General features: G+C 47.6%; 1 protein-coding gene across 20 annotated transcripts in view; it reads right to left on the bottom strand.

Annotated features, from left to right (window-relative positions):
* The window catches only part of DYSF (dysferlin), a 204,696-nt gene that overhangs the window by 175,101 nt on the left and 8,700 nt on the right, over positions 1 to 20,895 (bottom strand). For all 20 annotated transcript variants that reach the window (XM_044261346.1, XM_044261353.1, XM_044261350.1 and 17 more), the window contains 2 exons: positions 9,499 to 9,554; positions 8,440 to 8,531 (listed from right to left, as the gene is read on the bottom strand). In XM_044261346.1, coding sequence (XP_044117281.1) covers positions 8,440 to 8,531; positions 9,499 to 9,554 — 148 coding nt within the window. The remainder of the gene's footprint in view (positions 1 to 8,439; positions 8,532 to 9,498; positions 9,555 to 20,895) is intronic.

The raw sequence follows: 20,895 nt of genomic DNA, 5'->3' as shown, positions 1-20,895 counted from the left end.
TAAGGAACTCTGCTTCTCCTGCAGCCTCTCCCCCTGCTCGTGTTCTCTCTCTCTCAGATAAAGAAATTAAACCTTTAATTAATTTAAGGGCCTGATCAATCCACACTAACCTCGGAAAGGGTCCCTAATAGTATAGTACAGACCAATATGTACAGCATGATTCCGTTTTTGTTTAAGGACACGCGTACACATTTTGTAAGCAGATGCTTGCACAGGCTGAGGAAAAGCTGACAGAGAGATGCGCCAAATTGTCAACAACTGGGATCAAACTGTCCCACACTGGAGGGAAGGGAAGCAGCAGAGGGGGAAAGGGTGGGAAAACTTGCACTTCCTCCTTGACAAACTTTTTAAGAAAGGAGGTTACTTTTGCTTATTAAAAAACACTTATGGGGGGGCGCCTGGGTGGCTCAGTGGGTTAAGCCGCTGCCTTCGGCTCAGGTCATGATCTCAGGGTCCTGGGATCGAGTCCCGCATCGGGCTCTCTGCTCAGCGGGGAGCCTGCTTCCTCCTCTCTCTCTGCCTGCCTCTCTGCCTACTTGTGATCTCTCTCTGTCAAATAAATAAATAAAATCTTTAAAATAAATGTGTGCGGCCCGTTGGTGCACACGACGGTATGGTCCTGTGTCCACAGGGGCATGTGGTGTTACGCTCACCATTGGTATGGTTTGTGTACGTGTGGCTCTATGGATCCAACAGTCGCTAACTCAACACCTTCAGTGTGCCAAGCACCGAGTAGGCGTCTGACACCCACACATTATCTCACGCAAGCATCGTGACTGCGCAGTAGAGGAACTGTCATGGCCGTTATCCTGATGGGGAAACAGGTTCAGAGAAATCCAGGTCACCGTGTCAGGATGAGGCTCAATACTGAGAGCGGGGTCCCTGAGAGCAACCTTTGACCCTCATTCCCGTGCCACCACGGCTGCCCTGCTTGGCTCTGTGGACAGCTGGGGAACTGAGGCCACCTGCTCCTGCCGGGTTGGAATCCCTGGACTACACCAACACAGCCCCTGTGCAGCCCAGGGACACCATGCAGCCAGGCTGCTCCCCCAAACCCCTCAGCCCGGGGCCTGTGCCCTCTTGCTCTGGGCTCCCCTTGTTAAGGACGAAGACTCTGGCTCAGCTCGTGAAAAACCCCCACATTCCCCAATACGCTAAGCCTGTTGTCCCAGGAGGCACCAGGACACCCCCACCCCTACCCTGAGGGCACCAAGGTCTACTCCTGGCTCAGAGGCAGGCCTACAAGGGACCATCACAGAAGTCAGGAAGACCACCATTCCCCAAATATGTCCTCAAAGTCTGTCAGGTGTCTGCCTGTTACCACTCACATTCCCCTGTTGGTCTAAACAGAGTCTGGCATCAACAGCATGGTCCCCCAGACTCCTATGAAGGGCAAAACATTAAGCCATAAGCTGCCACCAGCACTTCAGGATGAATTAGTCCCTTTTCAAACCATCACTGGCTGAGAGTGGGCTTTGCTGGGAAAAGGCTGAGTCAGTGGGAGCAGAAGCAGGTAGGAGAGCAGCACAGAAAGATCTGGAAAGAGGATGTGCCCAAAGGAACTGCCCTTTACGGAGCAGCCTTTCCACAGCAGCTCCCTGAGAGGTGCCTGTGCAACTGATGGGATGCCCCCCAAGGAGGAATAAACAAAGGTTCAGGGAGCTTCGCTGAGACCAGGTCCCGGCGCACCCCCCCCCCAAAGTCCACACTCATTCCACCAGGCTAGGGTGTCAAGCCCTGTGTGAGGAAGGAGGAGGAGGCACCTGGTGGATCAGTGGGATGGGCGTTCAGCTCAGGTCATGATCTTGGGGCAGTGGGATCGAGCCCCCCAACTGTCTGCTTAAGAGTCCCTCTCTCCCTCCCCCTCTGCCGCTCCCCTACTGGCATGAGCGCTCTCTCGCTCTCTCTCTCTCTGATATAAATAAGGAAATAAAACTTTAAAAAAAGAAAAAAGAGGAAGAAGGAGAAGGAGAGGCCTTCAGAGAGGTTCCCAAACTGCTTCCTGGGGCCCCCATCAGCTGTAGGCACCATGACAGATGACCCACATCACGGGAAAGCGAGGGCAGATGAGGCTATGTGGGGGAGTAAGAGACCCCTTCATGCGGCACCTCACAGAGTCACCAGGCCACCAAGAGGTTCCAACTATTCCAAAGAAATCGCTATTACGAACATGAGCTTCTGTGAACAGGCTTTTTTAAGGCAATATGACTCCTGACCAACCCCTAAAGTTTGGGGTCCTTCCATCCTGCTTCTTTAAAGGGAGATGGGGGAACACCTAGTTGGCTCAGTCAATCAAGCATCTGCCTTCAACCCAGGTCATGATCCCAGGTCCCGGGATTAAGTCCCACATCGGACTCCTTGTTCAGCGGGGAGCCTCCTTCTCCCTCTGTCTGCCGTTCCCCCTGCTTATGCACACTCTCTCCCTCTCTCCTTCTGTCTCTGACAAATAAAATCCTTAAAAAATAAATAAATAATAAAATAAAGGGAGACAGGGTGCACAGTCACCCTGAGAAAGATCAAATACAGAATCCACTATTAGGTTTACATATCAGATAAAAAAGGAATAATTTTTTTATTATATGTATGTCCCATGCAATATTTGAGATAAACTTGACTGGGTGTTCTAGATGTTTCTTTCTTGAATCTGGCCACCCTACCCCAAACCCAGTTAGGTCTGGAGCCAGTGATGAACATTTTGACCCTGGCGTTTTTTGGACAGGCAGATGTTTTGACCCGATGGAGACTTTTGCTTACATGAGTATGTTTATCAAATATTTAAATAAAAAATACACCTACTTTAATTGGTTCTCATGCAAAAACCATTCTCCAGAGCAAATTAAATTAACCACACTTAATTTGTTGACATATTTTCTATACAGTGCAATTAACTCTTTCTTTTTTCTTCAGTCTTCATTTCACTGAAATTAGTGTCACTGGTACCAACTATTCTCTGTTTAAATTTTCCAACCAGATTTGGCTCAAAGATTTTTTTCTTCATGTTTTTGGTTCCTATCAACTCTAGCAAATATAGGTTCTTTCTATTTTGACTTTTCTTTTATGGAATTATTTCTATTAAGTCCAATTCTCCCCAGGTCAGTGATTACAGTTACCAACAGGACTCCTCCTTCCCTTCTTCATTCCCCTCACAATTCTACCATGTGAGATTTTAGCCACAATTATTTCATGCTGGACATTTCCACCAGGAATCACACATGGGCACTATCACAAGAGTGACAGTTTATAGTTATTTCCTAGCTAATCCATGAAAACATTGAGAGCACACCTTTACAGAAGTGTCAGCATTTCCCCAAAACATGGCCAGCTCTTCGTTTCAGCTCAGGTCATGACCTCAGGATCCTGCAAGGGAGCCCTTCATCAGGGTCTCCCCTTCCTTCTGCCCCTCCCTTCACTCATGCTCATTCTCTCTCTTTAACATTAATAAATAAATAAAATCTTAAGGGGGGGGAGGTGGAATAGCTCCCACGTCATTCTAATATGGAGCCAGGATTAGAACACTGTTGTAAAATCTAGAGCTATGCTGTTCAACACAGAAGCCACCAGGCACCTTAGCTATTTAAATTTAAATTGATTAAAATTAAATAAAATTTAAGATTCAGTTCCTCAGTTGTACCAGCCAGCACAGAACATTGCCATCCTCTCAGGTGGCACAGGTCTGGACCGAGATGAGTGGCTTTCACCCTGGGCTGCCCAGTAGAAATCCCTCATAACCGGGAGCTTGTCACAACACCCACCAGCCACTGGGGTAAGTAAAAGCTGTAGGTGTTGCTATCGTGTGAGCTGGATGATGAACATCTCGGTGGAATGTCCCAGGGTTCGGAACAGCTGGTAAGGGATCAGCACCAGCACCCGGGCATCGCCCCTCTGAGAAGCCCACAGTGAACAGGAAGTTGTTCAGTGCGGCCTGAGACAGGAGTCCAGGACCTCTAGCAGGGATTTCAAGAGTGTCTCCTATCCATAGGCCTAGAGTTTCCTTTTTGTGCATTTCAATTTATTAGACAGAAATCACAAGCAGATGGAGAGGCAGGCAGAGAGAGAGAGAGGGAAGCAGGCTCCCCGCCGAGCAGAGAGCCCGATGCGGGACTCGATCCCAGGATCCCGAGATCATGACCTGAGCCAAAGGCAGCGGCCTAACCCACTGAGCCACCCAGGCGCCCCCCTTTTTGTGCATTTCAAACCTGGTTTTATTAACACAGAGTTGGTCTGGCCCTGCCATGGGCTCTGGGGGTCCCTTGGGCTCAGGGTGGGTGGGTGCTGAGCAGCCAGGGGGCATTTCCCAGCCCCTGTTCCCCTCCTCTGGCATGGAGACTCCCCAGGATCCCCCTCCGGGCCAGCAGACCTGTCTGGTATAATGAGGCCACCCCAAACTGCCAACAGTCAACAGGGAAAACACAGCAGTGTCAAATGTCACAGAGGCCTTGGGGACAGAGACGAGAGTGGGGATGGAGAAGGAGAGAAAGAAAGGAGAGAGGAGGAAGGAGAAGCAAAGTTCCAGACTTGTGAGACAGGGGTGCTAAGGCAGGGGCTGTGAAGAAAGAGGGCACTCTGCAGGACCTCCAAAAACAGATGGAGGCGGAGTGAGGAGGCTAGGCAGAGGGAGGAGAGGCAAGACAAAGGGAAACCAAGAATTAAAGGCAGTGGAGACTCTGGTCCACCTCATTTAGAAGAAGTCCAAGGAGGACCCTTTGTGAGCTCACAGCACACAGGCTCAGGACACCCAGAAATGTCAGAGGGCTGCCTGATGACCCGGTAGGTCCTGACTGAAATCCCGAGATCAGACGACAAGAGTCACTCTCATGCCTATCATTTCCTTCTTGGCTTCCTGACTGGACAGTGACAATGTGAAAGCAGAGAGTAGGTGTTCTCTCTCTCTCTCTCTCTTTTTTATTTTAAGATTTATTTATTTATTGGGGTTGGGGGGAGGCAGAGGGAGAGGGAGAGAGTCTTACGCAGATGCCATGCTGAGCGTGGGGCTTGATCTCACAACCCTGAGCTCATGACCTGAGCAGAAACCAAGAGTCGGACGCTCAACCGACTGAGCCATCCAGGTGCCCCCAGAGAGCAAGTGTCTTATTTAAATTTCTCATTAAACCGAAACCACTGGGTGCCTGGGTGGCTCAGTGGGTTAGGCCGCTGCCTTCGGCTCAGGTCATGATCTCAGGGTCCTGGGATCGAGTCCCGCATCGGGCTCTCTGCTCAGCAGGGAGCCTGCTTCCTCCTCTCTCTCTCTGCCTATTTGTTCTCTCTCTCTGTCAAATAAATAAATAAATAATATTTAAAAAAAAAAAAAAAAAAACCGAAACCACTGAAGTTTTTCCCCTTTCTCTTTCAAAAGGTAAAATGTTGCATGGTTTCTCTCATCACTTCCTGGTATATTACTTAATCTCGAATTCTTTTCTCACCATCATGTGTAGGATGAAAGTTCCATGAAGTCTGAATGCAGGGGCCCACAGCCCAGCCTTGCATACCCTGCCTCCCTGACCCCTGCTCCAGCAGCTTCCCCCTCCCGCCCCTACAGCCAAGCAAAGTGCTCTGGAGACTGCAAACCCTGTGGGCAGCCAGAATGAAGCCACAACTCCATTATTTCCACACAGGCCAGTGCGGTTTGGGCAACCTTGGAAATTCTTTAGCTATTTATGAATATAAGTTTAAATTTAAATTTAGTTTAATTCAAATTTGATTTTTAATTGCTAGAAATGCAAAAAAAAAATCAAAGATTTTATTTAGTCATCTGACAGAGAGAGAGAGAGAGAGAGCACAAGCAGGGGGAGCACCAGGCAGAGGGAGAGGGAGAAGCAGGCCCCCAACAGAGCAGGGAGCCCAACGCAGGGACTCAATCCCAGGACCCTGGGATCACGACCTGAGCTGAAGGCAGACACTTAACTGACTGGGCCACCCAGGCGCCCCATTAGAAATGCAAAATAAAGAAATGTTTGGAAAACTCAGAACCTACATGCAAGTAGTTATAAGAAAGAAGTTTCTAGTAAATTGGAAGTTTCGAGAATTAGCAACTCCGTACATTGAAGTTTGAGGAACTGATTCCCAGCGCCGACCCTGCAGTGAACTGGTGTTCGGGGACCTGGCTTTCCCCACAGGAGCTAGAGGTCACCCACAGGGGCCAACGAGAAGGCCCCAAGGTGCAGTGCATCCTGGCCCCCATGTGTGGCTCTGGCCTAGTGTCACCCCGAGGACCGGCCTGGCTCTTGAACTGATCAAAAATATCTTTATAGCCCCTGCTCTCAGGTCCCCTTCATAATTTTGGAAATCTCTGCACAGGGCCTGCAAAACGCTGAATAGCATCATGAAAATGAAATCCACATGCCTTGCAGCAACCGGACTGTCCCACTTTTGCCTCATTAAGCCCTCTCAAGTCCAGCATCATAAGCAGATGGAACTCTCTAGAAGGGTCCTGCACCCCCTGCCCACCAGCCTTCCAGGAGCCTCTGAGAAGCACAGGGGCTCAGTGATTTTGAGCACACTTCAGACCTGCCTTCAAGAATAGCCCTGCCAGGGCACCTGGGTGGCTCAGTGGGTTAAAGCCTCTGCCTTCAGCTCAGGTCATGATCTCAGGGTCCTGGGATCGAGTCCCGCATCGGGCTCTCTGCTCGGCAGAGAGCTTCCCTTCCTCTCTCTCTGCCTGCCTCTCTGCCTACTTGTGATCTCGCTCTGTCAAATAAATAAATAAAATCTTTAAAAAAAAAAAAAAAAGAATAGCCCTGCCATCACCAGCCTCTGAGAAAAGCCCCCCAACTCTCAGAGCCACAGTGTCCCCCATAATGATGACAACCACAACAGCAGTAGCAGCTGATTAAAAAGATCTTGTATTATAAAGACCCAGCACAGGGTCAGACACTTGGCTAAGCTCTTGCCAAACATCAGCTTCTATGGTTTTGCTATTATTATCCTCGGCCCAGAGAACCCCTCCCAATCTGGCCTCATGGGTCCCTCCTCACTGGGCTGCCTGTGTGAGTCCCACCTGTAAGGCCTTAGCCTGGCTGCCCACCACACCCAAATGCTGGAATGCCCTCCTGTCCTCACCCTCCAAAGCCTTAGAGTCAGTCTGTGTGCCCCTCCTCCAGGAAGCCTCCGGGACTGTCCAGTGCCCATCGTCCCTCCCTCCCTCACCCGCAGCTCCACCATTCATGCTTATTAGAAGCTGCCTTTTTCCCACAAAATGTCTGTGTGGGATAGATTAGTGTGAAGGGATTCCAGCCCCTGCCCCCTGTGCAGGTGGGATGGAGGTCCCAATGAATATGCCCCCACCCTCCCCGCATGTACCCTGCCCTGCACCCATGACCAGCATAGTCACAGAGAGACCAAGGCAGCTGGATTTTTCTTCCAAGCTTTCTAAGCTTTCAAACTTCCCAGGTGTTTTGCTGCCTGAGACCCTCACTGGCCTTTCCTAGGCCCCTGACTCCTCCCTTTTCCCCTCTCTCCTCTCCCACCCCAGTGTAACACAGCCAGGCCTTCCAGGCCTCAGACACTGGCTGACCCAGTTCCCAGACAAAGGCACCCTGTGAGCAGATCACGAAACTGCAAGCCCGTGCCTCAGGAAAGGGCACCAAGAGCAGAGACCCACCCCCGGTAGCACCTAACACAGCCCTATCCTGCCATGCCCAGCGGGAAGGCTGAACTCTGCCCTCACATTCAAGGCCACGGGGCCTCACAGGCTGTTCTCCCAGACCACCGGACCCCACAACAAGCAGCGCCAGCGATCTGCAAGCCTGATTGTTCCTGCCCACCCCCAACCCCCCAACTACCACCAGCACATACAAGGCCCTCAGCTCAAAGACAGGAGAAAGGACCCATCGCCTGCCTGTAAAAAGCCCACTTTTGCCCCCCACAGCTTTGCTCCTCTACCGCACATGCCTAGAAACTCTCCGCACGACATACATGAAACAAGGGAAAGGCCTGCCCCAGGGACGTGCGGAGTCACTGCAACCCTTTATCACCATCCCACTTCTAAACCACAATCTCACCTCAAGTCCCTCCTCTTCCATGAAGCCTTCCTCAAGAGCTCCCTGCTAGCCGCAGCTTCATTTTATCAGCCCGCTGCTGGAGTGCGCCCTTGCCCACACCAACCTGGGCGGGGCAGAGAGAGGGAGCCGCAGCCAGGCTCCCCTGGGCTGGAGCAGGACACAGGGAGCCTTTTCTTCCCTCCTCCCTGGGGCACAGGCTGTCCGTGCGATTCAAGCCCATCTTCCTCCCCTGCAGCCTCAAATTTACCCGTAGCTGAGTTCCTGCCTCCAGGCAGGCCCCTCCCCAACATCTCCCTCAAGGCCAGGCCTACAGGAGGCACATCTTCAATAAACGCCCAGTTGAAACACCAGCTCTCCAGGGCCAGACTCCAGATTCTGGAGACTATGTCCACACGAACCTCCCTGTACCTTCAGGCCACAGAGTCCCCCTTGTCCACCTCACCTGTTCCTCCCCATTGTCTCATGGTCTTTGACCACCACATGAAGCTCGGAACTCTGGTCCAAGGGAATGCCCTTGAGGTCCCACTCAAAGCCCTGGAATGAAAAGAGAAAACACCTCTTAACTGGTGGCCCCTTAGGAGAAGAAACTGTGTCTGGTCCACCTTGGTCTCCCCAGGGCCCTGAAGAGCCATCCACAAACAGTGCTGGTGGGTGGATGGATGAATGAGTGAATGAATGAATGAGTGAATGAGCAAATGAGTGAATGAATGAATACATGAATACATGAATAGCAGGGTTCCAGAGCCTCAGAAGAGACAGTGAAATCCAAAGGCAGCAGAAGAGAAAAGGAGGTCAGCATCCCACGGCCCTCTTCCCCCAGCTCAATTCCACCAATCATCGGGAAGCCAGGCCAGGAGCACAGTTGGGGGAAATACGTAGTGATCCCACAGGGTCGTCAGGGACCGAAATTGATGTGCTCATGCGGAAGCCAGGTCTATGGTGGGCAGCACAAATTAGTGTCACACTAGGGATGCCTATCCTGAGGCCCTGGCACTCTCCTCAGAGCAAATGTACCCCAGTACATCCCAACCCTATCCACACAAGGCACTCAGTTCCCACAGGACCCCCAGGGGGTCATATGCAGGGCACCGGCTGAGGACCTGGTTAATCAGGGAGGACTTACAGGAGGATGTGGGCTTTGGGCAGGAAGAACAGCCTGTGTAAGGGAGTCAGGTCAGGACACAGAGCCCCCAAAACGACCTGGCTGTAGTTCTACCTGGCTGATGAAGAGCAGAGAGGAAGAGGAACAGAAGACCTCTCTCTTCTCCCCATGCCACACCCACAACCAAAGAGAGGCTTCTACTCACCGGGCAGGCCAAGCCACAAACCCTCCTCCCCGGTTCCTAGCACCAGGCGGACTCAGTTGACATACTAGACCACCAGCCCGTCCCTTCCTTGACAATGCCCCTGAAGAAGCCACCTCCGGCCCTAACCCCCAACGTGTCACTGCAGAGACAGTGGCAGCAGAGAAGAAAGGAGGGAGAATGGAAACCTTGCCTACCTCATTCCACACAGGGTTCACGCTGTTCTTGATGACTTTGGTTCTCTTCTTCACTCCTGCAAGAGACACAAAGGGAGAGTGGAGAGATATTGGTCATCCCCACCCCTGCCCCCCGACCCGGAGTTAGGGTCAGCTTCTGAGAGCCCCGCTGCCTGCCACTTGCAGCCAAAGGAGACCTCGCCAAAGCAAGGGATTCTTGAGAATCCCACTGGGCAACAAGGAGGGGCTGATGCCAGCTGCGTGACTTCTGTCTCTCAGCTCTGGGACTGAGAAACAGCAGCCCCACCACAAGAATGTTTTTAAAGGAAAATACCCAGTCTGTCTTTTCTTAATGACTTTGTTACCGTTAAGATAATATGTTATTATGCAACGTAACAATAACACATTCTATTGTTAGGAAGTTAGGACTTTCTAAATAAAGTTGTTTATCTAAATTTTTGTTTAACCTGTAAAGGTTGAAGGATCTTCATGGAAAATGTTTTTCTTTTTAAAAACATCTAGCTGTACCTATCGTATAATTCCACTTCTATGAAACTGCCAGAAGAGGCAAATCCAGAGACAGGAAACAGATTGGTAGTTTCCAGCAGCTGGGGGGAGATAGGAATGGGGAGCGAACACTTCATGGAGATTTCTTTTTGGGGTGATGAAACATTCTGGAGTTAGAATTATGATGTCGCACATCCCGGTGAATATACTAAAAACCATCAAAATTGCACACTTTTAAATGGTCAAAATAAGGAATTTTAGGGGATGGGATTTTACACCAATTAAAAAGAGTCCCCCCGACTTTTGCCTTGAAGGGGTCTGTCTAAAGAACACTGCCCCAAGGCTCGCAGTGGCTGGGCCAATGGAAGGCAGAATGGTTTGCGGTAGACAAGAAGGACTGACACAGTCATAGCTGAGAGGCGACCCACCGTGCCCCAGACTGCAGCCAGCCAGAGCGACTCCTCTGGAACCCTGGGCATGGAGGAGTGGATGGAAGGCACAGAAAAGCCTAACTATGTCCAATCCTTCTTCTAAGCATCAGAACAGAAATGACTCAGTGGTCAAAGGATTGTTAAAAGTGGTGAGTCAGACACAGAACTTACATTTGGCTTGGAGCATAAAGACCCCCTGATTCCACCTCACCTGTCCAAGAGTCTCCAGTAAGAAGCCTCTGGTCTCACGTAGGACCACTCAACTTTTATAGGGTCTGGACCTTGAGAGTCCCGCAAGGCCTTGGAAAAGTGGGGCAGGGTGAACTCCCAACCCCCTCTCATGGCTGGCTGCAGATCACTGATGTAGCAGAAGAGTGTGGGCTTTAGAATGACACAGACCATCACAGAACACTTACTTCCCATGAAGCCTCGGGGTGGAGGTTCTCAAAATTTGTGATCACAGGACATAACTCTTAAAATTTACAAAGGACCCCGAAGAGCTTTTATTTAGATGGCTTGTATCTAATGACCTTTACTGTATTAGAAATAACAACTGAGGCATTTAAAAATATTTATGTAGGGGCGCCGGACTGACTCAGTGGGTAGAGCCTGGGACTCTTGATCTCAGGGTCATGAGTTCAAGCCTCACATTGGGTGTGGAGCCTACTTAAAATAAATAAATGCTTCTTAAAGTTAAAAATATTTGTTTAAAATTAATCTGAAATTAACAGTGATGAGCCCCATCCATGTTAAGAGAAGTAACATATTTTTCTGAAAAGTAACTATAATTTTAAAAGTGAAGGAAAAAGAAAAGTGCCACTGTTTATATTTTGCAAATCTCTTTCATGCCTGGCTGGATTGTCATAACTACTTCTACATTCCATCTGTCGAGCTGTCTCGTTCCAGGTGACATCCAGGAAGAAAAACCCGAAGAGATACATAGCTGGAGAAGGAGGCACATTTTAGTAAATTTGCAGGCAACTGTGGATATCCTTCTTTAATACTACACCAAAAACTCCATAAGTAGTATTTCCTGAAAGCAGGTGGAGGGACATTTTGTACTCTGATACATTAAAGTCCATAGTTCTGTCTTGTACTTTGAATGAATATCTTACCCATGTACAATTCTGTAATATCTTGCCTTTGTTACTAGAAAAGTTTCTGCAAATTGAGTTGTGCAGAGCTTCCAAAGGTTGACACATTTGATTGCATAATATGAAAAAATCACATTCATTAGTACTACCTTCACTCTCATCAGCAAAGTCATTAAATATGGAGATGCTGAAAGAGACAATTTTCTGCAATTCTAATTCTGGTTTGAAAGCTCAAATTTTATGCTTGACAACAAATAATAAATGGCTGCTTGATGTGGCACACTCACTCTTCCTTTTCCAAGAAAATGTCAGTCAAATGCCCAAGTCTGAATAGGTGCTGTTTGTCAGTCATTCTTGCAAGTAAAAACAATATTCCGTGAAAAAAAAAAAAAAAAAAACCCACCCTGGCTGGTTCAGCTTGCAACTCAAGCAACCATACATGTGCTTCTTCCTGCAATCATCTTCATTTTTCAGTGTGAAGCAGACGTGCTCTATGTAAGCTTCTGTCTCAACATTCAAACTGTCACAAACACATGTACTTGAGGATCAAGGTTAATAAAATAAATCATTGTGCTGCTGTATCAAGAACATTCCTCAACTAAACTGGCTTAAAAAAAAAAAAGACTGCAAATACATGAGGATTAAGAATACAATGTCAAGTATAACTTGGCACCAAGTCCATCACTAGATTAAGATACCAGCAGTTTCATCTTCCCTCACTGCTGTACCATCAGTATAAATGTTGACACAATAAAAAAGGCACATAACACCTTCAGGTTATTCTGAAAATAGTTGTAACTTTGCAGACCTGCTCAGAGAGTCTTGGGGTTCCCCCAGGGGTCTCTCTAACACACTTGAAAGAACTCTTGGGAAATTCATTGCATATCTCAGCCTGTGGTTCCTCATCTAAAAGGTCCTCATGATACCTCTCCTTGGGATTTTGTGAAAATTAAACAAGACAGTCAGACTCATTTGATGTGAGTTCATTTCACTTCCCCTCCCCCGCACCATGTGGATGAATCTAGTGAACTCCTACTGATTCTTCAATACCCCTTTCAGTTGTCTACATTCTGATAAGCCTCCCCTCACTCTCCCAGACAGAGATTGTTGACCACATATTGGAATATAGGGAAATTATATGCTTCTGTGTCTTTCTCCCCAACTGGACTATGATCTTCAGAAGGCAGACACCATGCCTTACTCATGTCAGTAATCCTAGGATATAGCAAGGTGCCCTGTAATGGAATGCCCAGTGAATGGGCCTTTTCTTTCCCAAGTTGGCTACAAGTTCACATCATCACCAGGGGATAGAACCACTCTTCTCAAGGAATGCCATCACATGACAATAATAGTAAGGGAACGTATAAGTGGACAGAAGGGATGAGAGAAGTCATAACAAGAAGGAGGTGTTCTGGGAGTGGCAAGAGTCATCTTCTCAGAGTTGGACCAGGCCTGCCCTGGCTGAATCATTCTTGTGGGCCATGTTGGTGAGTCTCCAGCAGTAGGGACAGACACAGTGTTGGAGTTGTTCAAATAAAAACCCCTGCTGTGTGACCTTAGGTAGGGCTTATTACCTCTCTGGGCTTTAGCTCCCTTAATGGTAAATGGATAATAAGAAAAATGTTTACTTCATAGGGTTTTGAGGAGATACAAGATTCAGTCTCAGTGTCTACTTCCCCTTTCCTGTCAACTTCCCATGACCTAGAAGAGTAACATGGAAAATGCCATCTGCAGCTGCTCTTGGGGTGACCACTGGGAGGCATTCCTGGTGTCCTGGACAGTATGAAGTGGACAGAGTATGCCAAGCCCTGTGCAAAGTGTCTTTCAAGCATTTTCCATTTCCTGCCTTTCCCAAAGTTGAGGTGAACAAAGGCCTTCAGTGAGATTTCACTAAGTCTGGTTAGAAGGATCTGAGACCCTCTGAGTGACATTAAGGGAGAGGTCACTGAGGAGCATTATAACCACAAAGAGGGGCAGGAAAGAAGTAAAACATGAACCTGGCACATCATGTGACCCACAGCTGCCAAGGAAGAGGAAGGCATGCTGCTAATTAGGGAAGATTTCATCAAAGAGCTCCTTCCTTGTCATGGGTTTAGACCTGTCCTGTCCTGGATCATTAATTTTGGCCTTGAGAGATGTGGCTTTATGTGTATAATTTAATAGACTCAGTAGTTAAAGAGCCCACAGTTCATGCTGGGTTTGGGGACAGAGGACCATGTCCTCTCCACGGATGGTTCTGAAGAACTGGGGGCCAGCCAGCCTCCATGAGAATCATGCTGTAGCCCTCAGGGTGTTCGTCCAGACTGAGTGACTCAGGGAGGGAGAATGAACCTATCATGCAAGGACTCCTCAGTCCCCCATGGAAATTCTTTCACTTGTTTCCACAGGCCAACCTACCCTGACTCTACCCCAGACCAGGGTCTCTCATTGCTTGGTAGTGGTGTTTTTCAAACCGCTCATGGGGACCCATCAGTAAGCCATGACATCAACTGAGTGAGATGACCAATATGTCTTTTTAATGACAGAATAAAGAAGAAAAGTATCAGAGTATATCTCTCACTGCAACATTACCATTAGTTGAAACTTTGGGTTATATTATCATATAGACATTCATATGTGCACTATGTCTTGATATAAAATATGCTTCTTGTTGTGGATAACAACCCAAAAAGTCTGACAATCATGCCTTAAACGAAGGTCATCAGAGAAGAACCGAAGAACAAAGAAATCTCCATCTTGGCCCTTGTGCACTGAGAGTTAAGGGGTGTAACAAGAATGATGGAGCACACCATCCTGGTCCTGGTCCCCCACCTGGGCCAACTCTGATAAAGACTACAGCTGTGGGAAGGAGGCTGGCGGGGGGAGGAGGGTGGCTCAGAGACAGGGAAGAGCAAAGGTAAGACAATAGCCCATCCAGCACCTGGGGTGCCCTTTCTAAGAAGTCCGCCCACATCTCCTGACACCCCGGCATCAGACATAGTCATAGCCTCACGTGAGGAGCCATGTCCCTCCCCTTCTGCTCATCACCTGGTGAGGCTCACCTGTCAGAGGCCAGGGTGCTGTCTCTCTAGCAGTCTGGGCTCTAGGCTTCACACGTACCTTCAGGCCCACCTTTCAGGGACAGGCTCCTTTCAGTGGTCCCAGCTGCTAGTTAGCCCCAGGGTGGTGGACACCCACAGCACTTATGGTGTGGAAGGGAGCACCCCTAGCTCTGGCAGAGCCAACTGGCAATCCCCTAGTAGCCCCACATCCCCACAACACAATAAGGTTACAGGAAGCAGAGAGAATGCTTGTTTTCATGACCCTGATGACAATGGAATCTTTGCGGCTGGTGGGATCATAGAGAAGACAAACCGTAAAGAAGGGGTTTTCAGGGAAGGGTGCACTCAGTCTGTAAAGTCAGTGGGATTTATCCCTGTCCAAGGAAGTTTCAAAGAAAAGCTGAGGGGCGCTGATTCATTTCCCAACACACCACAAAGACCCCCAAGGCCCACATGTCCATCAACAGATGAATGGACAAACAAAACGTGGGATATACAAACAATGAGCCATGACTCAGCCTGAAAAAGGAAGGAAATTCTGACATGTGCTACAACATAAAAGAACCTTGAAAATATTATGCTAGACGAAGTAAGGCAGACACAAAAGGGCAGAATTATATGACACCCCTTACGTGAGGTACCTAGAATAGTCAGTCAAATTCATAGACACAGAAAGTAGAATCGAGGTTTCCAGGTGCTGAGGGAGGAGGAATGAGCGGGTTCTGTGTAAGAGGCATGGATTTTCAGTTGGGATGATGCAAAAGTTCTGGAAATGAATAGTGGCGATGCTTACACAACAATGTGGCTGTGTTAATGCCACTGAACTGTACATCTGAAAATGGTTTAAATGGTAAATGTTATATATATTTATCAGAGCAAAAAAACTTTTAAGCACGAAAAAGTGAAGCATCGCAACACTAAGACTCCGTTGCTCTCCCTAATACACGGGGACATTGAAACCCATGTAGGGGAGTGGCGGAAATGAGGGTGTATAGATATTTACTGATACCTGTCATATGCCTGCACTGTGTTGGGAACAGCACTAATTAAAGTGGTTGCAGTAAACCAGAGCCATACTGTTGTCATGGCCAAATGAAGAAAGTTGTCCCTGCTTCCTGGAGCTGAAAATGTAGGGAAGATGGCCTCCAAAGATGATGACCTCCATGAGCCAGTGTCCCAGCATTCACATCCTCATATGGTACCCCTCCACTGATCTGAGCTGGCACCACGGTTCAGAGTGGGCCCCACAGTTTTTGCTCTCACGCCTTTGGGAGCCCTGAGTGGCCGTGTAAGAAGGCTAGCTACTCTACGGGAGGGATCACGCTGGAGGCCTTGTGGAGAGGGAAGGTCTGAGGCGACATGGAGAGAAAGAGAAGTCCAGGAGTCCCAGCACCCCAGCTGGAGGGTGGTGGGCGTAAAGACAGTGACAAGTCACAAGCTCTCATAAAAGTTCAGGAGGGTCTCAGAGAGATACTGGTACACCCATGCACACAACAGTACGACTCCTAGTAGTTAAAATGTGTAAGCAAACCAAATGTCCACTGATAGACAAATGGACCAGCAAAATGTGGGATATATATACAATAGAATATGACTCAGCCTTAAAAGGGAAGGGAATTCTGACCAGGCCATATCATGGATGAACCTCAAGGACATTATACTAAGTGAAAGCAGCTAGTTACCAGTGACATGGGGAGTTACTATTTAACAGGTAGAGTTTTCAGTTGGGGACAATGAAAGAGTTAAGGGGATGGATGGTGGTGATGGTTATATGATACTATGAATGAACTTAATACCAGTGAAATGTATACTTAAAGATGAATAAGGTGGCAAATTTTGTGTTATGTGTATTTTACCACATTTTTGTTAAAAGTCCAGGTGTGAGATGGTGAGGACACAGGTTACAGGTCTGGGGCCCGCTGACCAGCGCCTGGGTGGGAAAGAGGAAAAGGAGAAGAGAGCAGAAGATATCTCAGGTTCTGACATGGATGCAAGTGTGGCTGGTGGGGCCATTCATTTGGAGACAGACCAGAAAGAAGGATAGGAGATGGGGTGTCCCAGACTCCCAGAGAGAGAGAAACACGCTGTTTCTGCCCATGAGTCAGGAGACAAGATCTACTGAAAGAAGCTTCTCGGCACCTGAAGATCCTGCAGGCTGCCTTGATTACTCCACAGACACAAATGAGGACTTGCTCTGTTTGGGGCATTCTGTTGTGACTTCATTAGAATATCCATGGGACAAAAAACAGGATAAAAGTTCAAAGCATAAACACAAAACCAAAAGGCAATGGCAAGTGAAAGGAGAAAAGTGTCTTGCTCTTCTCACCCTCAATTTCTCACCCAAATATCCATCTTTCTAAATCCTAACTGAAACTACCCTTTCCAGGAAACAGCTTGCCAGGAAGAGGTGGTGGTGGTTGGATAAAGCAGATGTGATGGAATACGCTCTGAGAGGGGTATATTCCACCCCTTTTGAACTCAAAAGGCCAATTAGAAGTGCAGAAGAAATCTGAAATACCTACAATAAAATATTAACATCCTTAATATATAAAGAGCACTTTGCAACTAACTAAGAAAAAAACAAACTCTCCTCCTACAAAAAACTGGGTGAATTAAAAAGCAATTCAGTAAGAAATAAATGCAAGTAGGTAATGACATTGAAATATCACAAATACTACTTGAACCTAAGATATAGTTAAAGAAGACTAGGAAAGCATGATAATGTTTTGTGTTAGTAAGATTATAGGAAAATACACCTTCATACTCAGCTAATGAGAAGGTAAAGTTGGTACAGGTACTCAGGAAAACAATTCGGGAAATGCAGCAAATCCTTACACACACCTTTAATCTGTGACATGTCAATGTCACTTCCAGTATTTACTCAAAGAAAATTATTAAATATGCAGACAAAGATTTCATCACCATGGTATTTCTTACAGTGATAGTATCACTTGAGCACTGGCTATAAATATAAAAAATTTGATATAACCGAAGTACACATCCATAGGGGATTCATTCACTGAATTAGGGTGCAGCCCTATAATAAAATACTATTCAGACATTTTAAAAGGTGTGTCAAAGAATATTTACTGACATAGAGAGATACCCCTGGTTTATTATTGTTGAGTGAAAATATAAATATTTGAACAATGAATCTTGGAACACTGAAAAATTAAATTAAATTTTAAAAAAAGAAAATGTAAATATTCAAACATTTGAAAAAAGAAATATGGGATGGGATTACCTCTACAGAGGAAGGCAAGGAGTCTGGGTCTTCTGGGGGTGGTGGTGGCTGGCCAGGTTATATTCCTTGTCCTGGGTAATATACATGGTTACCCCCTCTTCATTTACTCATTACAGCTGGGTGTCTCAACCTTGCCACTATGAACATTTGAGGCTGGATAATTCTTTGTTGTGGGTGTTGTGGGGCAGCCCTATATGCTATGGGATGTTTAGCAGCCTCTCTGGCTCCTACCAGCTAGATTCCATTAGCAGACCTCCACCCCCACCTCACCCAGTGGCAACACCCCAAAATGTCTGAGAGTCAGTGCAGTAAAGCACACATTTATATCGTGTGTACTTTACTTGGATGTTAAATTTCACAACTAAAATTGCTTTTTTGAAAAAGAGGAAAGAAGAATCTTGGGGGAAATACATCAAACTGCTAAGTTAATTCGAAGTACCAGGATTTGGGGCCATTCTTTACTATTTGTGTCACACCTTTCCGTCATTGGTCCTTTTTCATATTGAGTCGATACTGTATTCACAAAAAGAAAGTAGAATGCTATTTTCAATGCTTTAAAGTCACTTTCAATGTTTAAAAAGCCAGATTCGGTGAGTCCGGAGCCCTGCAGCCCACCTTCCCTCTACAGGGGAGTCACATATGTCCTTCAGGAGTGTTTCCATTTTCAGAGGTTTCTAGAAGATCCCCCAGGCTCCTGCCTGGAGCCCAGAGACCTCTCCAGGAGTCAGAAGGGAGGGGAGGATGGAGAGATAAAAGAGACCCCAACAGGTTGAGGGAAGAGAAGGAGCAGTAATGAGTCCCGTTTCTTGCTGGTGAGCCTGGGTGAAGCAGGGTAGAAATTCACCAAGCCAGCTCACAGGAGATCACACCCTTAAGGAAATAAGATGTCTGAGCGCCTGCGGAAAGAGGATCTGATTTTGCTCTTGGATGTATCCCCAGCACCTTGACTGGCATCTGGCACATAGTAGGTGCTCAATAAATATTTGTTCAGTGAAATAAATGCATAAATGGAGGGATATAAATATTCACATTAGCTGGTGGAAAGTGGGCGGGGCAGAAGAGAGGTACAGATGGTTAAATGCTATAGGAAATGAAGCTGCTCATTCACGTAGATAATCAGGCAAAACTATCTGCCACAGCCCAGGTACTCATGGGAGTTCTAGTTCACTAATTATTTAATTAATACAAGAACAAAGGAATGACAAGTATTCATTAATAGCCTCCAGCCCGAACACTTGAGAGAGAGAAACCAGAAAGTGCCCTCAGAGTCCAGCCTACCAGAGATCATAGTCTATTTTGGGAGATGGGTCCTGAAATTACATCTCTGCCTGGAATGCCCTGGGAACAACTGCAGGGAAAGTGAGGCCGGCCGAGCCCATGCATCTCGGGCTTCAAGTGGAAGCCAAGCACACAGCCCAGGCTGGTTCTCTGCAAGCAGGACACAGCCCCCTCCATGCCAGGAGGGGATCAGGCTCAAGCCTTCAAACCCCTGACTGCACATCTGAAATGTTGGAGAATTCTTAGAAACCCCTCCAGCAACTCAAGATAGGAGGGAATAGAGGTTAGCCATGGTCTTTTTTAAAGCCCTCCCCATGATTCTGATGTGCAGCTGGATGGAGCACCCCAGAAGGAATGATCTGTCAATTCTGGGTTTGATTCTAATGACCTCTCTCCCCAAGCATCAGCATGAACAGCCTCTGGGGTGGGAGGGGGGAAAGAATGGTGTTAATTTCACGTTTCACCAACTCCCGCATCAGTTTCTCTCAAGGTGTGGTTCCCAAATATTCTGCATCAAGTAGATGTTAAGTGTTGAGCCTCAGGTCACTTAGACCTCCTGGGTCAGAGGCCAGGAATCTCTCTTGCAACCATACTCCCCAGAGGATTCTCAGGCACGGGAAAGTTTGAGGACCATCGCCCCAGACTGCATGAGGGTCTGAGGCACCTCTGAGGGATGGCAGAGCCTGGGCCAGAAAGAATGCAAACATTCCAGACCACCCACGTGTCTCTGGTACCCAGCATCCTGACGAAAAGAGGACAGGTTGCCATCCCAAGGAGTCACGGCATCCTAAGTGTGAGCACAGACTGGCCACGGTGAGTGCTCTAGTAGACGGAGCAAGTTGTTGTCTACACAGAGAGAGAAGAGACTAAGGAATGCCAGGGGAATCCTGGGGACCTTCTTGGAGACGGTGGTATTGCACCACGGCCTTAAAAAGCAATAGACTTTGAATAGTTGGGTGATGTTACAGTCTATTATGTTTCAGTTTTGCTATGAGCTTATCAATAAAATAAATAACAAAGGGTGGGGAATGCAGACACTAGGTGGACAGCAGCTGCATGGGGTACCCAGGCCAGGGCAACAGCCGAGAGGGGCCTCAACAGAGTTGGTCACCTTCCTGACTCAAGGGCACTGCCCCCTCCAAGCACTCCCTGTCGTGACCACTGACCTGGACACATATACTTGCCTAGGTTTCCATTTCCTTATCTGCAGAATGGAGAGATTGGGAGTTACCACAAGACTGTTCCAGAATCAGGGAAAGAGAGCTGTGAATCCCAAAGCATCCAAGAAACCTAGGCTGCTGTAGGCCCCTGGTCTCAAGATCCTTAGAGAACTTCTTTCCCCCCCCCCAAGGGTAGACCCACAATTTCTATAAGGGAATGGCTTAGGCACACAAGCTAGCAACCTTGTCATGAAGTTGCATTTCATAGTAGGCTCCCAGGAATATCACTAGTTAATGAAAATAGCAACATTCTCTAAAATGTCTTCACTCACCTTTTCAAAAAAGGGATAAAATGCAAATTGTCTCAGGGCACCTGGGTGGCTCAGTGGGTTAAAGCCTCTGCCTTCGGCTCAGGTCATGATCCCAGGGTCCTGGGATCGAGCCCCACATCGAGCCCTGCATCGGGCTCTCTGCTCAGTGGGGAGCCTGCTTCCTCCTCTCTCTCTCTGCCTGCCTCTCTGCCTAACTTGTGATCTGTCTGTCAAATAAATAAATAAAAATCTTTTAAAAAATGTAAATTGTCTCATTAGAAAGAAGAAAAAGCAAAGAGTTCTCACTTTGCCAAATTGTGTCTACCATCTATGATCATTATTATTCTGAGGG

Source organism: Neovison vison, chromosome 8, assembly GCF_020171115.1.
Source record: "Neovison vison isolate M4711 chromosome 8, ASM_NN_V1, whole genome shotgun sequence".
NCBI lineage: Eukaryota > Metazoa > Chordata > Mammalia > Carnivora > Mustelidae > Neogale > Neogale vison.
Note: the sequence above shows the minus strand (reverse complement) of the source record. Positions and strands in the feature narration are given on the sequence as shown.